Below are 17615 nucleotides of genomic sequence, written 5' to 3' on the forward strand. Positions count from 1 at the left end.
GGTGCCGAAAGAAATGCTGAAGCAGGTACTGGTTTTAAAAGGCATGCGTTCAGCACGTCCTAACATTTAAACATTTCTGCCTAAATCAGACCCCCCCCCGTCCCCCCCAATTACAGCAACCTCTAAAATACCGAAGGCCGTGACACGAAGGCCCTGTCGGTGTAAACAGATTACAGGGCGCGGGTTCCTCTGAAAAAATTTGATATTTGAGCAGCCTCAGTACGCAGTCTGATATTCAGGTTAGTTCACTCTAATATATGCAACCCAAATGGTGCGGTATTGTATAACTGCAGCTGCAGATACCAAATGCGCAGGAATTAAAAGCTTGTTCCTGAAACTCAAGCCCGGTACACTTTTCACACCTACAGGGCATTGGAAATTATGTGGTCGCAACGCAAGCGGACACTGCTGACATACAAAACAAGTAAACACATTAATGAACATATGAAGAAGAAAGCTTTAGAAGAAAGAACGAAAAAGGAGAGGGTAGTTCAGTGGCAGGAGCTTGTTTGACTATAGGCATCTGAGAAGTTCGGTTAAACGAGTGAATCTGCAAACTCCATGTACACTGCTTAGTCTCCGGTGCCTCGCATCCCCAATGTAATGTGAGCTATAAATAAGAAGGCGAAGGAGTTCACCGGGGTGCATCATGGGGTCGTGCATGCAGCTCTGGCTGCGCTTGATGCGGCGGCAGTCGAGCGTGGAATGGCGCTGAGACTTGTCGTCGTCCGTCTCCCTGCCGTCCTCGGCGGCAGAGTTGACGTTACTCCAAGAGCCCGTGGAACCACCCAGGAAGGCGCCGGGCGGCCGGTAGAAGCCAAGCGGAGTGGCCGACGCCATAGGATAGGCCATCGGAGGGTAGCCGAACGGCGCACGGAACGCGGGTCCCGGCGTTGGGTAGGCCGGCCCGGGGGCTACCGGCACCGCTGCTACCGCACCGTGGTGCCCGCCGTGGAGGTCCGTCATGCTGCTGCTCTGGCGGTTTAGCGTGGACGAGTCGCCGCTGAGCAAGATGGCAAGCAGAAGCGATTACTGACCATGGCGATCGCTTTGAACTCAATTCAGAGGGGCGCGAAAGCGCCGCGTGGAATCACGAACCTTCTAAACCATCGAACCTTAATGAAATTTATTGCGCTAGAAACAAGTGCCTTTTTTTTTCGTCTCCAAGTTCTTTACCTTTACGCCCCAATTATTGCAGCCACCGAAGATTCATTCACCTTTCCACTGTCTTCCTTTCTTTTTTTTCTTTTGTTCTATCTTCTTCTTTATTTATACATATTTTACGGAGATCAAGCCCTCCGGCATGGTAACTACGTCCTTATTTACCTTTATATGGATAGTTCGACATGCAATCAAAACATGTTCGTTAGTTTCTGCACTGTATGCATACGATGTGCTCGAATAGTCTTCATCGGCAAATATTCTTTTCTAACATCTCGATAAGTTTGGATAACTTCCTATGCTTCTAGCTCCTTCCTCATCTATTAGCATACTAACAAACTAGATGCCCATATTTCTTCCAAAATCAATAGAACACCCGTTATCTGACTCTCTGGTTCCGGTCATTGACAACATGAACTTCTATCGACCGCGAGCTCAAATCAGGCGCTGCAATGTCGTCTTTCGAGAATATTTACACATGCAACGAACTGGAATGCGGGCGAAGAAGTATATTCTGCAAACATAACTTGCACAACGTACATGCAGTGGTACTGTGTCCTGCAGCTTAATTTTAGTGAAAACGCTTGCAAGGCTTAAAGTAAGGGAATTCGTCTTCACGATTGTCGAATTCTACGTATATAAAAATTCCGAAACAAGTACTGCGTCAAGAAAAATTTAGAAGAGATCATACATAGTGCAGGGGGTTTGCTTTCATGTCGTTTCAGCAGGCTGCCCTTTGAGGTATGTACATAACCGCAGTTTTCAGAATATAGTAAAAAAAAAGAAATCCGATGAAAGAGTGAGCATTCAACTGGTAGGGTTCCCGCTGGCTCCTGCATGCTGCAGCCAGGGAGCGAATGCGAGCAATCGTTAAGATTTGTAAATGGGCAGTACGTGTCCGGTTCGCAGGACTTCATCAGGCTTCGATTCATCAGGCCACGTCACAATTTTGGTTATACATGGGAAGTTGCAAAACGCCATCCAGGTAGCGTTCTACAGCAAGGATATTTTAAATAAATATTTTAGCGACGTGTGCAACTTGTCCTCGTCTTTTGTCTCTGTATTTTCCTGTATGTCTAGGACTATATGCGGACTTTATTTGCGCTCTTAAGTAGTTTGTGAGAAGAAATTTTCATCAAACTGAAATTGTTTGTCAGAAAAAAAAATTCAACGCGGGCACCTAACTACGCTCTGGATTTTCCGAAAGTGTGACGTTCCTCCTTATCTTTCAAGGTATTTATCATTATTTTACTATTACGTGAAAAAAGGAGCAACCGTCATCATTACAGAGGGACAAAATTTAATTCTTTTATTTCCATTTCTATGGGCAAAGCACTAGCGGAGATAAAAAGAAATGTTGCGAGGCGATGGTACCAAGAGGCTAGCTACCCATCCTGCCGCAGGGACTACCTCCCATTGCCTCGACCAGAGGCAGCGAGCGACATTCATCTGCTGCTCCTTCCATAACAGCGTCCAAGATTCAAGTGACATCCCGGCTCCATAACCTCTTTGGGCTCTGCCTTCTTTTCACGCCAGTAACGTCGGCTCCTCTGTCGGGAAGAGTGGCTCCTCCGAGAATAACGCGCGTGCTTTCATCTCAATTTTCAGCTTTTTTTCTGGGTTACATAGGTGTAATGTTTAATTTAAAAGCGTCACCGCATGATCTGTAGTTAGTGTTCGTCGGTTTGCGCTTGAGATTACTGGAGGCAATTGCAGAAGTCTAGAAGCAAGGGCGTGTAACATTGTTCTATAACTTCCACACTTACGAGGAGCTCGGATTGATTCAATAAAGAGAATGAAAGAGCCCCTGGAGTATGATGGTTTATCAATTTATTTTTTTCTCTCTGTTTGTCATCATTGAGGACTTGGGGGGTACAAGCTGTGTACGACGATTTTCTCGCACTTGAAAGTTCCCACAACGCCATTAATCAAATCTTTGAAGCTGCTTTCGCATATTCTTGTAGCCTCGCTGCGCAAGCTTATGTTCCTCTGGATGAGCGCTTCGAAGATAGCGCCATTTACCGTAAACGCGACCTCCGGGTAAACCGATCCCTGGTCGAAAGAAAGCCGTGTTGCTAAACTGATTCGGCTCGTTCCTATCGTCAAATCGGAGGGCTCCTCGGTTTTTTGTCATATTGGCGCCTGTTATCACAACTTCTGTTCACCGGCCATGGAGTGTTACACAAAGTTTGTGTGTGGGAGGGGAGGATCACACCTTCTTTTGCAAAAGATTTAAAGATTGCAATGCTCTATACGACACAAACGCTAAGAGCTCGATGTACAGGTTGGCTAGTGTGAGGGCCAAAAGCAAACGCCCCGATTTTGGTTGCGTTGAACTTTAGGCAGTAAATAGCGACAGAAACAATCCATAGTGTTCATAACGAGTTCACGAACGCCAAGCACGGCTCCTGCGCAAAAGTGATCAAGAGCTGACCTGTCGTCCGTTTGCCAACTATAGGAAAAACGTTTCTCCTAATGTCTCGTTTCAAAGCAGACGGTGTGGACCGAGGTGCGTCTTCTGAGCACTGTTTCCTTGGTTTGTATCCCGTGAATTGAGTTGTGATGTTGTTTGTATATTCTCAGGATTAGTAGGAGACACACGTTAAACTGACCTCTTTCGGCAAGCCATACACCGCCTCGTGGGTTTCAGTAAGCGCCCTCCTTCGTAAGAAACCAGCGAGTGACGCCGAGTGCAAAGCTGAGCAGCACTTTGTTAAAGCAGTGTATTAACAGCATCACAAGAACAAGTTCTAATTCTTTTTTTTTTTGCTTATGCACTCAGCGGCAGTGTTATACAACGAGGAGGGCTGTTCTGACAATTGTTTTATTGCTGGAAGTGGTGCATTAATTTCGTAATTTCTCAGGCTGAACGTCAAAAAGAAAAGAAAGAAAAATTAATAACATGCATGTCTTCCTCTTGTTTCCAGAGATTCGTAGTCACACGTTTGCTACAACACGAAAGAGCGGTTGCCGAACGCTTTGAGTACAAGTTCCAGGTTTGTTCTCAAGGCTATACGACCTCCGCGCGGTGATTTTTGGCGTTTTAAGTCACGTTCTTGCTATTCTTGCTCTTTTCGTTTCGTTTACTTTTTTTTGCGTCCGATGCGTGCGAACCACTGACGACAAAGTAGTTTATCGCTAATATTTAACGCAAAGTTTTCGAGCCCACAGAAGAGTACGTGCGCTATAGTTTTGCCGCAGATTCCCATATACACCTGTATATAGGCAGCAGTTACATGGATTTGTCGCGGGCTCACGGTGTGCGGCGATGTCAAAATTCAAGCATATGTAGCGCAGTTTCTTGTTTTACCAGATAATGACGCAGTGGTCTACGAAATCGAGGAGTTAAAAGGAAGACTGCCTAGGCAGACGCGTAGAAAGATGCGCCAAAGTTTGGGTTATGTTACTGAGACCTATTGCTTCGCCTAAAGTGAAGAAGAAAAACAGGAGGACAATAGTTCCCGTGTCTCATCGTTATTATTATTATTATTATTATTATTATTATTATTATTATTATTATTATTATTATTATTATTATTATTATTATTATTATTATTATTATTATTATTATTATTATTATTATTATTATTCGAAGTGGCAAAACACTTGCCTGCATCAAAGGGAAGCGGATACGAAGGAAACGTAAATCACAACAGAGAGGCAAGGGAAACTGGGAAACCTCATGAAACATGCGCAGGTGAACGCAAGCTCAGACGACGCGGTCTGAAATTGCTATTTATTCGTACTTCGTCGCAAAGGAAAGAAAAAAAATCTCATTACCTCCCGCCCAAGTAAGTTTATTATCTCCGATTTGCAGACATTTTTCCAGTCAGGGTAATTATTACACAAGCCCACTATTTTGCATCGTGCACAGCAGCCACAACTCTAACTTGGCAGAGTAGATAATTAAATGTAAAGCTACAGAGCAAGCGAAGCACATTTTCCGCATGTGTAGTCTGCGCCCTCTTGTGCCCTCTCTCCTGTGCAGGTTTCTGATAACTAGTCTGGCCATGATTTATTTATTTATTTATTTATTTATTTATTTATTTATTTATTTATTTATTTATTTATTTATTTATTTATTTATTTATTTATTTATTGGGGACCTTGGTAACAAGCATCATAAGTCGCCAGCTCCTGCACAACTATAAATTGTTTGGTGAATGAAGGGTGATGATTGGCGACGTGAAACATTTAAGCTATTGAGCAGTTCGCAGCCAAACACAACGCTGTCAATTGCAATTTAAAATAAATAAACAATTATATTAATTAATTAATAGATGGATTGTGTACGTCACATTTCTCGTAATCTGACGTTCTGACCTGCGTCAGAAACACTTCACGGACAGGGCTTTGGACAGCTTATAAGCTAGCTACTTAGGAATCCAAGTGGCTATAACACGGCTACCTGCAGCTTATAAGACGCGCTCAGCCACTGTCCGCGTAAGTAGCGATGACTCCTATTCTTTCAGGAGGTCAACGTTATATGCCGTCGCATTCGTCCGTGCAAACGGCCGCTACGGAGTCTGGGATGCTCACCTCTTTTGCGAAGCGAAGGCGTGCGGCGAGCTGTGCTTGCGGAGCGTCCCAAACGCTTGGTGTGCGCCGGGAGGGCCAACTGCCCGGAAGGCCGGCCCGTCCCGCTGTTCGGCTCCCGGATGCCGGTAGGCCTCGGGACCCCAGCTGTCGTCGCTGCCGTGACTGCTGGCCGAGGCCGAGCCGACGTCGTCCCAGTCGTCGAGCGTCGTCTGAGAACAGACACTCGAATTGAGTTGTGTGTGCCACATTCATGTTAGTGCTCGCATGTAGGACTGCTTCACAAAAAATTAAAACGCTGTGAAGTGTATTCCCGTATCTGGGTAGCGGCGCGGACAGCAGTTAGATAGTAATTTAACGCTTGCGTCGCAGCAGCGTTAATTAATCATTATTTATTCATTTATCATAACTATAATTTTGCTCTAGAACTGAAGGAAACAGAAAAGCTGAGGAATTTTGTACTTCGTTCTCTCCACATGAACCCGTTTCCAACAGGATATTACACTGGTCTTGCTAAGGTGCTCGAAACAGGACAGCTTTGACTGCAGTGGCATACTTCTTTATAAGATATGCACGTGTGCTCGAAATACTAGGGACCATTTTAGGCAGTGATTAGCCTGTGTTGTTGATGTCCCGCCTTTTTTTTTCTTTTTTTCGTTCCTGTATGTGTTAGCCTTTGCGCGTGCTAAAATGCTCTTTTTATTAGCATTATATTTTTTTATTTTTAAAACACTTCATTTTTGCATAAAAGTTAAACGAAGTAATCCGAGGCTTACTGTTTCCAATCTTTCCAGTTAGACTCAATGTAGCCCTATCCACCAAGCTATAGCTACCTACTTAATCATTCTCTTGATTTCCTTTTCTTTCTCCCGGCGCTACCCAGAATTCCGCAGTAAATGATTTCATCAACAGTCTTATTTTATTCGCGACTTTCTGCATGGAGAATGGCCAACGTTACATCTTCATCACCCCGTCCTGTATCGTTCGAACGCAACTGCTTGCCCCTTTACCTTGCGTTAGAGTCATTACCCCCCACCGCACACAAGGCAATGTTCAGGCACACGACATTTCGACAGTATCGATCGAGAAACCGCTCTCGCGAAAAGACGCGGCGACTCGCAGTATCCGCAGTCGCTTGGCTCTTGCAGTGGTTTCTCTACGGTGACGAAAGCCATCAGTACGGACCGCTCTAAAAAAGTTGACAAGAATTCCGAGTTTTGCATGCCGCGACTCCTCAATAAGCAAAACCAAGCATGCCTTGGCACCGATCGCGTAGACCTTGACGTGGCCTACACGAACTATATATACTTTAAGAGCAAAATTCAACGGACAGATTCGCGAGAGCATAACGTTCCTGAGGACTTGCAAGTTCTATGTGACCGCAGCCGTTACTTGCCGGTATACGTACAATTTCTGAAGGCCGCGCGCGGGCTGCACTTGCCGCGTAAACTCGAGCTTACATCTGCGGAACATTGGACTGCAGGACAAACTGCAGGCAACGCCCGCGCATTACGCGCTGCCAACGCGCTGTTGGTTTTTACAAAATCCACAGGTCTGAACAAAACGTTTTGAATAACGTTTTTGTGTATAGGCATTTCCATGGGGAAGGTGCCACCTGTGGGTTTCTGTAGTCACTGCGCATATTAAATTTCTCGCCCGAGACCCGGAGTAGCACGCAAAGCAATTAGCCAGGCGTTAGTTATTAATGCCTCCACCTCTGTCGCCCCCTTACCGCGCTTTAAACGAATCACACAGGTTTCACATTCTATTTTAATTGCGGTTGTCGACAGGAAAATACGTGACCGCAGAGTTTTCAAGAAAGGAAACGCAAGCAAGGCACATGACGACTGCTGTTGGACAAGACAAGACGCAAAGGGTACGATTATTTTTAAGAGTGTAAGTATTTGCTGTAAATCTAACGTTTAGACTCACGTACGTGAACGTGTTGCGAGTCAAATCTACTTACCTACAAGAAGCACGAGATAGAGCTCGGTATATGCAGTATTTTGGCATAATCTAGCATATAGTATATGACTAACTTTCCGTAGTTTTTTCGGCGTCCGGCAACAGAAATGACCTCAGCGATTTCTAACAAACCCATACACAATGGGTTTCGTTGTTTGCTTTGCTTGCGATACGTACGGTTGCAGTGCAGCGGCGCAGATGTCAAAATGCGGAACAGATTAGAACGCTCGCCGTAAAAAGTAGCATGACGTCAAGGAAGGAAAAAGTGGAGAAGGAAAGGCAGGGAGGTTAACCAGTTTAGCTTAACCGGTTTTCTACCCTACACATGGGAGCGGGATGAAGGGATGAAAGATGAGGAAAGGAGAGAGAGAGAGCACATAGGCACCGCACACGCATCGTCCGTTATAGTCCATCACTCTTGCGTGGTACGTGATATCACTGTCACAGCCGCTTATCCAATCGCGTCATGGTTAGCGCAGTATATAAGCCGGAGAAGTATAGGCGCTAAAGATAGCTAAAGATAGCTAAAGCGTTATCGATGGGGCGGACACGTATAGTTCGTACACCCGAAGAACAACATGCGTACGAGGAGCGCCGGAGGAAACAGCAACAAGAATGTAAACGGCGCCGGCGCGAAACGACCACCGACGAAGAGCGTTCCCGCGATGCTGAACGAAAACGGCAATCGCGAGGCCGGGCAACCATTCCATTCTGTGCAGATGGAATGGCAGCGTTTCAGTTTGAGAGCTTTGACTTTCGTCAGCTTTCGCTGTCATTCCATCTTCACAGAGTAGAGTCGTTGTCATTTTTTTCCTCATTGGGTATCTTGAAGTTGTTCTACTCGAGTTATCTGTAGATTGAACCAAGAAAATAATGATTGCTGACACTGACAAGATAATACTAGCGGTGACTGGAAGCCTACACAAGTATGTTGCGTCACTATGAATACTGTTTAACGTAAGCATATTCTCTTTGTTTGTCTATCTGTCTGTGTATGTGTGCGTGCGTGTGTGTTTGTGAAATGCGTAGCACAGAGCATGAATTTATTTAAGAATTAATTTAGGCAATGTTTCCAAGAAATAAATGCATGTACAGAGGAGTGACGGAAAATTACGCTGTCCGGCATATAAAATCTGTTACTGTAAACAATATTACGAGCTACCAAAATGCGAATTGCGTTCTTTAGCATCAAGTGATAAGGGTCATCTTGTTCGCTAAGTGACTCCATGTGATCACTAAGGCATGATATGTATGTAAGAATTAAATGATGAAGCTAAGGATTCGTTGAACGACACCAAGGAAGGTTTCCGTCTTGTTCGAATAGTTGCAGACACTGCATCGCTGCAGGGAGGAAGTGTGCCTGTTCATGTGGTTACAGTACGGGCTGAGATTTCTGCACACCATTTATTAACTGTCAGAGAGTTTCGGCGGTAAGTAGACGTAGTGTGACTGGGCTCCGAGTACTAAGGTCCGAAGCAGACGTTTGCGGCTACTCTATTTGATTTAGCAGCGGGAAATAAGAAATAATATTCGCTAAATATAAGAAAGAAGATAAAAGTGCAATATAAACAAAAATAATTAAATAAATTCAGGAGTTTCACGTGTCAAAACTTTTATATGATTATGAGGCACGCTGTAGTGAGAGGCTCCGGATCTATTTTTAACAACATCTCGGTTCCTTTAACGTGCACCCAAAGCACGGCACACGAGAGTTTTTGCATTTCGTTCATATTGAAATGAGGCAAGCGCAGCCGGGATTCGATCCCGTGCAGCTCGGGCCTAGGAGCGCAACACCATAGCCGCTAAGCTATCGCGGTGGATATATGTATGTACATAAAAGGACACTAAAAATGAGTACATACTTTCCACGTGAAAAAAGAAATAAAGGCTGATCAAATAATTATGGAAAAGATATAATAACAAACGCGAGTATTCGTATATACTTGCCTATACTGTAAAGTCATGTCATTACTGATAAAGAAGTATATCTTGGTCATGAAGTTTCTTCTTTCAAGACCTACAACACGCACGGGTACCAGACTAGTATCAGGGTCCTTCAATACTGAAAGATATTGAAGGACCCTGCTCCCAAGAACAAGTTGAAAAACAGAGAAGCTCGATTTGCTTATTAGTTTTAACGGCATGAAGCCAGCCCACAATGAAGCCATGGAAAGCATACGGAAAGCCAACTGTTCGTTTCATTAAAATGTAGAAACAATAAGGAAAGAATAGCAAGCTTGGATAGCGCGCACTGGACACGAAGCGAGCCGCAGCGTCTAAGAACTACATCACTGTCGGTTGCCGGTGACTGCAGAGGTCAGGAACCGCCGCGGTAGACCTTGCGCTGGTGTTGCGCTGGTAATGATGGTGTTGCGCTGAAGCACGAGGTTGCGGGATCAAATTCCGGCCGCCACCGCGGCGGTGACCGCATTTCGACCTCCCTGGACGGGCAACCGTATTCCAGTGTGGTGGTCTTAAGTTCTGATCCCTGACAAACAAAATGACTGATACAGACGCAGACGCCTCAGGATCATTATCCTAAAGTCCTTCATAACCCTGTACCTATTCGGTTGTATGCCTCTGCGAACTTATAGAGCACGCCGTGGAGGCCGAGTTCCGAAAACTTAACAAGAATGCTATGCAAGGAGCGTGCGACGTCGATGTTTTCGCATTCGTAATGCGGGAAACCTGTCGCGAGCGACCAGACATGTCACCCTTCCCGAAGCATACATACCGAGGCATCGACATCAATTAACGTCGCTGTCGTATCAGGCGACGAGCCGGTCGCAAATATTGCCGATCTGCAAGTGCTCCTTCAGGAGTTCTACGACGCTTTTGATGAGCGATAATTCGCTTACAATACTAAAGCATTCGCACACACAGATTTTTCGAATCTTAGTATCACTTCGCAGCATATCGACAGGCGCGCGACGGCACATCAGATTTCGTTCTGCGACTCGCTCCCGAAGGCCACTACAGCGGTAACTGCACTCACGAAAAAAAAAAAAAAGCACCGTAAGAATGCTGCACAAATCAGATCAAGCAGAAGCGCTAGGCGCGTTCGCACTTTTTCCTAGGCGCCTTTCCCGCTTGTTGTACAGGCAAGGTCAGTGTCTGCGGGAACCGCGGTCAATCACGCGCCACTCACCATTCGATCGTTCCTGGCGCCAGCAACGCCCATGTGCGCCATCTCCCGGCGGTCTCGGCTGTGTTGTTGCGGCTGTTGCTGCTGTTTTTGTTGAGGCGGCGGCGGCGGGAAGCCGATGCGTGGGGGCGGCCGCTGAGGCACTGCGGGCGGCCGTGGGTCCACGTTCACTGCAACAAACCGCGAACCACTGATGACGGCGATCTCAGGGACAAGGACGGGGCTGTCGGCTATCCATTTGACTTTGTCATGCACTACGTCGTCTATATATGATAACTTGATAATAAATACTTTCGCCCGGTAAACAAGACCATGCCATCTAAATTCGTGTCCCGGTTCATTTTTCCCGATCTCGTGCCTGCAGCAGCAACCGCCCGCCTTGCTTCCCTGTCTTGTCAGCGGGAACATGTTCTGACAGCCACCGAACAGCAGTGGATGGAATCACTACGTAAAGAGCGGCTGGGACTCGAGTTTGGGCAGCGCGCGCCGCGCACCAACTGCAGCGTCTATAATAACTACATCACCACCACTTAGCGGTGGTTGTAGGACTTGGGCAATGAATATTATTAATTTACATTTGTATTATTGAAAACCTCCGTATTAAAGTTCAACACCTCGGATTTTTTGAAGTGCGCACAATGCACGGTACCATGGGCGGTCTTGAACTTCGCCCCCAACAAAACGTAGCGGCCGCGGCGGTTTTATATATATATATATATATATATATCCTAACTGGATTTTTTAATGGGCCAAGCGTATCTAGAGAGATAAGAAGGAAACCTTCGCAGTTATCTTTGGCCGCTCCCACAGCGGCAATAGCCCATGTGGCGCCTCAAATGCACCTATTGAGGTGGGGCACCTTCGGGTAGGGGATAAACACCCCTTTCCAAGCGCTGAGGTCCCATAATTTGCATGGGCCAAATGACAGTGAGCCAAACAGTCGTGCCGGTTCGGCGAACGGCCATCTCACCGAATTAACGTTTGTGCCAAATGGCCCAAACGCAACAATACAAATTCTGCACCGCTCACAAGACCTCTCACAGAGGAACTCATTTTCAGATACCGCCATCATAAGCCATCGCAGCAGAGGGCGACGAGGGCACTGTTGCGGTTCTTGAGGGCGACAGAACTGGACAGGCGACTGTAGCCTGAACAGATGTTGATAGTACTACAAGTGTCAGTATGCTGTGCGATGACAGTGTTCGGTGACAGTGACCGATTGTGATTGTGTGTCTATGCTCCTTCCTTTCCTTCTCTCTACTTTGTTTCCACTTTACCTCCCCCTCCCCTCTCTCCCCAGCGTAGGGTAGCCAACCGGATTTTTTTTCTGGTTAACCTCCCTGCCTTTCCCCTTTCCTCTCTCTCTCTCTCTCTGCACCGCTATTAAAGCATGTACGATGCTGGTGCCGGTGGTAGCTGTAGCAAACCGGTTTAGTAGTTAAAGAAAGCTGGCTGTATAAAGTAATATTTGAGCACGTTCACTTCACAGCGCCCGTCCTGGGCAGTTCTACCGTGTTTCCTTCTTTCTCCCACTTCAATCAACGTGTTTATAGCTGACCAATCTGGAGGCCGGCCTGAATGTTCCCTGCACAGATACGAAGGCACAACAGTCTAATAAATTAACGTCACGCACGAAAGCAATCCAGGCGAGCACTGGCCTAAAATTTTTGCATGGAGCATTTGGCGAGAAGCAATAACTTTCGTCTCCATTATGGGCGGATCAATCGCCGGCAAGTGTTACCAGGCCAGGTACACCTACAGTCACTAACATTGCCCTACTCCTCTTTCTTTCTCCGCGCCTTTCTCTTTCGGCACCTCGCTTGGTGATTCTCCACTGTCGCTGACGGCTAGATCTTACGAACGTTATCCTCGAGGTCAACAGCACGAGGGATGGGATGAGCACGATTAATGCAGCGGAATTTCCACGTCTTTTATTAGAGACCCGAAGCTCACAGAAAGCGTAAGACGCGAAACTTTCAGGGCAGCGCACGCCGACACGGGTTACCTCCGCCACTTTCGCTTTTGCTCCTCGGCCCTGAGGCGCCTTCGGCGGCGATCGCGCGCGAACACAGCCACAGTGACCGGCAAGGCGATAAAGACGAAAATAGCCCCATCAGTGGCGGCGTGGGCGGCGCATGCACCTGCAAGCTATATCTCAGAAGAGGCGTTATCAGTTGATGTCGCCCCTGGCCCTTTCGGCAAGTCTACTGAAGAGCAACGATTACACATCACTGCGAAAGCGAAATTGATTATCTATTTAGCTCGAGGTACGAAGGAGGCTAAAAAGTTGTCTGAACGCTGCTGCGACGGGGGCTTTCAGATCGCTGCTTTCACAGCGGTTGCTGGTGTTCTCGCATCACACAATGCAGCCTATTCTATAGGAAAAGTTAAAGGTGCTTATAGTAACAGATAGCCACTTGTGACTTTATAAAATATATGACGTACAATAACATGTTTATACGTATCACAATACCGTCTATTTCCATATTGGAGAATCCTTTAAGGACTACTACTTTGTGCCGGACATCGTCGCTTTCGTTGCTCTTGCAGACGTTGTAGTTAATATTATGTTGTTAACATAGCTGCTGACGTTACTATTGACTCTGTTCCAATCGCTGTTATTGTTGACCCTGTTTGTTCAGCGTGAGCTGCGACAACTGTTACAGTGCGAACAAGTGTTGAAATAAGGCGACAATAATGCACGCTCCGCGCTACCTGTAACCTCGGCGCAACCGTTCGCTAAACACCCTCAAGCGCTTCGAGACAGCGCTATATAACGCCGCGCCAAACCATATGCTGACCCGCAGCACATTACTGAAGTGCGCAGAAAGAATAAACGCTAGCAGACGGGTAAGACGAGATGTCTTCACTTATAAAACAAGGTACTTGGCGGGGTGGCAGTTTACGACACATTTCTAATTGGGGCGGTCACGGGCAGCTCGCTTATTCCGGGTGAGCAGGTCGCAGCTGCCGCCGCTTTCCAAGCGTCAAGCGCGAAAGGCCACGCGGCGCTCCCTGCCCTCGACCCCGGAGCAACGTGTGGCCACAGCCGGCTGCGCAGTATTTCCGTCAAACTTCTTGGCACGGATTCAATGAGAGGCACGCTGCAAAGCGCCTAACGGTTGTACCGCGGTGCCTGAACGCCCGCCCCAGCTCTCCCGCTCCCTCGCGGAAGGATGACGACAGGGTGCGTGGGCGCGCGGAGTCTACAACCGCGATCTCCTGAGCTGCTCTGTCGACGCGTACCGATTGCATTCCCTCTAATGAAGGCGCCCACGCGTGTGCCACCCCCTACGTGCACTACTAAGTGGCGCTCCTATGGGCACACGGCTGATGGGAGAGGCCGACTTATTTTGACGTGCTGATCCCCTTCCCCTTGAGCTTAGGCACGCTCCTCCGAGCGCCTGTTAGGCCGGCTGCCCTCTTCGCGGGGACCTTAATACGGGCTCGCGATTCCGCGATGTTGTCGGCATGCTCTTCTCCTCTTCCCATATGACCCCCCCCCCCCCTCGTGTTCTATTCAGCGTTTGGCGACGGCTGTACTGACCAACAGTGGTGAAAAGCTTCCGATACGAAGAATGAATACGCGCGAAGGTTACGCGCTCATTGCCACTTCCTACAAGTAAAGGTGTGTTCATCAAAACCTGTTGAAGCAGCTGTTATACATTACTCAAAGTCATCAATTCGCTTTAGTAGAGTGAAACTGCGCTTTGGTTCTCGTTTTCTTTTTCTTCTTTTTGGTTTTTGTTTTTGTTCGTCTTTGAATAGCACTCACATTTTGAAGAGTGCAAACTCTTAAGACAGAAAAACGAGTTGCGGGTGACGAAACTCCGGTGTTTGAAAACACTGCCCTTGTCAGTAGCCGGGGTAAAATTGCGCGTGTTCACTTTTAGACTGAATGAGCTGTCTAGCTTTTCTGATTGAAGGAAGAAAGGTGGTGACCGTAATTAAAACTAAAGATGACAGCCGTGCAACAGGCCTGGCGTGCGACTCCACCGAAGTATTCCGCAGAAATATACTAGGACATAATGAATGGAAACAAGACAAAAGCACAGATACGCCATTTTTTTCTCTTCGGTACAGCGGGAGCCCCTACCTCAGTTTTTTTCTAGCTGTCTGCTAAAGCAAACACGTCTATTCTTTTTAAAAGTGGCAACAAAAGACGGCGCCTGCAGCCCCATCCAGCCACAGGTTCTTTAGAAACGCGCAAATTTGTCTTATACCTGCATTCTAATGGCAAAACAGCGACAGTGTTTAACAAGCGCGGCTAATTCGAAGCGCGACCTATTAGAACAAAAGCAAAGGCACAAGAAGAGACAAGACACAGCGCTGACCCGCAAATGAAGGTTTTTTCGAAATGTTAGAAACTTTAAAAACACGATATGCAATACGCCATCAAAAAGGGCAGATAAAAACTGAGAAAATGTTTGGTGTTATACACGTTTAAAATGTTTCTTCACCTGTGTGTTTTCATGTCCCCGGTCGTCTAGTTATGGTCTTAAGCGATCAAATGATTACGTGTTCGATGCGTGAAATCACTTAATCTGGAGAACATCAATATATTAATCGATTGCACAGTGCCCGCGTCCCGCTAGTTTTACTACGACCCAAAAGTCAGTACACTGCAAGGTTTCTAGACTCCTGCTCTGATCCGAAGTGTGTGCCTCTATAAGCGAGTATACACGTGCGCTCTTTCTTATGTTTTGAAGCCTTCTTACACAAGCAGAGCGCTAGACATATTATCATTCATACAGTTGCAGCCATGAGGAAGATAACGACCTTTGACAAAACCGAGTACCTCCAGCGGCATTCTTTGTTCGATCACTGTTGACAGTTCTATTACTGAGATTTGTAATGCAGTTCCTCGAACTCTACCAACCCGCTCCACTTTCCCCCTTCAACTAATGAAGAAAAAAAAACAAGAGACTCTTCGCTTTTGAGAGCGACCGAGATGCAGCGGTGATAGCCGAGATGAACTACATATATTTTCTCGCATAAATGCGCTTACGCAAGTAATAGACAACGCGTTTATATCATTCGTAATGTGTTGGCACGATATTACGATGTGTAGAGACTGCTGATTAACTGATATTTCCTCTGACAAGTGCTTGACGTTTAATATTCATCACACGAGGAATCTGGCTGCACACACAAAGCAATATGCATTTTCACTGTCCACCATGGCGTTCCAACGCGTGCAACGTCAGGATGTAGGGATCCACAAAGCAAGCGTCTAATATAGAGTGGCCCCTCTCAATGCATCTGCCTTTCCGCTATAGCACTGTGTTCCAGTACGTGCGACGCACGGCTCTAGTTCTCCGCCAAGCATGTACAAGTTTCCTTGCTGCACGTGTGGCGGGCTGCTACAACCAGGATTGGATTGGAAAAACTTTAATAAAAGTCCCGCAGGACGCACGTCAGCACTGCGTGCTGACGTGCGCAGTGCTACAACCAGGCTCCCATCATTTCTTCGCTTGAACGGAACTGCCTTGGTGCAGTGTCTAGCAGACCTGGGACCGCATTCACAAAGATTTTTTGTCGGTAAATGTTGTTTATAATTGGCCTGGTGTCTTCTCTAATAATATGTTCGGTATTAGGAGTGGAGAGAATTTCCGCTTAAGAATAGTTCGGCGTCGGAACATTTTTTTTTTTTTTTGTGAATATGGACCACTGCTCCAAAACGGATATCTTTCCATGCAACTGTACTCGGTTGATTACGAAGTTGAAGTCGTCTTACAAACAGTCGACTACGTAGGTGCAGAAAATATAGGGCGTGAATATTCTGCCTAAATGTAGTAATACCTTTCAGCCAGGTGAGGCGTCATCACCTGTAACGTGCAGTACGTGGGACACCGGCGCCCATCGATGGTACCTAGTGCGGGACTGCCACGGTCTCGCGACAGTGAGAGAGAGCCACAAGGGCCGTGGCATCACCTCACTGGAGGTATGGACTATGCTGACCTCTCAGGCTGATACGGGCGAACTATAAGAGTGTGAGAACTCTGGGAACAGTAAGGCTCTCTATGGGAGTTAATGCACAAGGCCGGCGTGGCCGCCAGGCGACGAGCGTGTCCTTTCTATTTATTCATTTCTTTTCCTCACCTGTGACCCTCTCCCTTGCTTAGGCCACACAGCAACCCTCGTTATTGACGTTCATTCTTCGTCTATTAACTGAATGTATTACACATAAAGCTTTGTATGTAATGTCTCGAGACATTCACGTGTACAATATTTCGAGTCATAAGCGTGAACCCAACCTCGCAAGAGTAATATGGCTCAAAGAGTTTCTTTTTAACGACAAGTAAAGAGACATCCACAATGACGATTTAGTTTAAGACCGCGTAGAGGGCATGCGCCATTAAGAATTTAAAAAAAGGGGGCAACTGCAACGCAGGCAGCTTAAGTGAACGGTCAAGCAGAACACATTGTGTTAGCCCTTCTTTCTTTCTGGCTTTCGTAAACGGACACTTTTTAATTGCACATTTCGGTAGCTGCTCATCTGCAGCTTTCGCTTACAATGTTTATTGGTATTCCTTTGCTTACTTTTGAAGCGCGAAAGGACCTTTAGATAACTAATAAATCGAATCCATTAGTTTCCGAGTACAATATACGTGTAATGGTGACCATTTCGTCTTTTTTTTCCCTATGAATAGTGTATTGACTGACTGAGTCTTGGGCCCTTTTAGGAAGTGAAATGCTCAGGCACTTAGTTTTAAAATGCCCTATTTTCAACAGTTGTGTCTCTGTACTGCTGAGCGAGTTCCAGAAGCTTGACCATTCACGAACTACGGCCACCGATATGTTATTC

The 17615-nt window shown here is 46.5% G+C and overlaps 1 protein-coding gene across 4 annotated transcripts in view; it reads right to left on the reverse strand.

Moving 5' to 3' along the window:
• The window catches only part of LOC135897427 (platelet binding protein GspB-like), a 218656-nt gene that overhangs the window by 76080 nt on the left and 124961 nt on the right, over positions 1–17615 (reverse strand). For all 4 annotated transcript variants that reach the window (XM_070530920.1, XM_070530921.1, XM_070530918.1 and 1 more), the window contains exons 5-7: positions 10811–10977; positions 5701–5909; positions 639–1003 (exon numbers count right to left, since the gene is read on the reverse strand). In XM_070530920.1, the coding sequence (XP_070387021.1) occupies positions 639–1003; positions 5701–5909; positions 10811–10977 (741 nt within the window). The remainder of the gene's footprint in view (positions 1–638; positions 1004–5700; positions 5910–10810; positions 10978–17615) is intronic.

Source organism: Dermacentor albipictus, chromosome 1 (assembly GCF_038994185.2).
Source record: "Dermacentor albipictus isolate Rhodes 1998 colony chromosome 1, USDA_Dalb.pri_finalv2, whole genome shotgun sequence".
Classification (NCBI taxonomy): Eukaryota; Metazoa; Arthropoda; class Arachnida; order Ixodida; family Ixodidae; genus Dermacentor; species Dermacentor albipictus.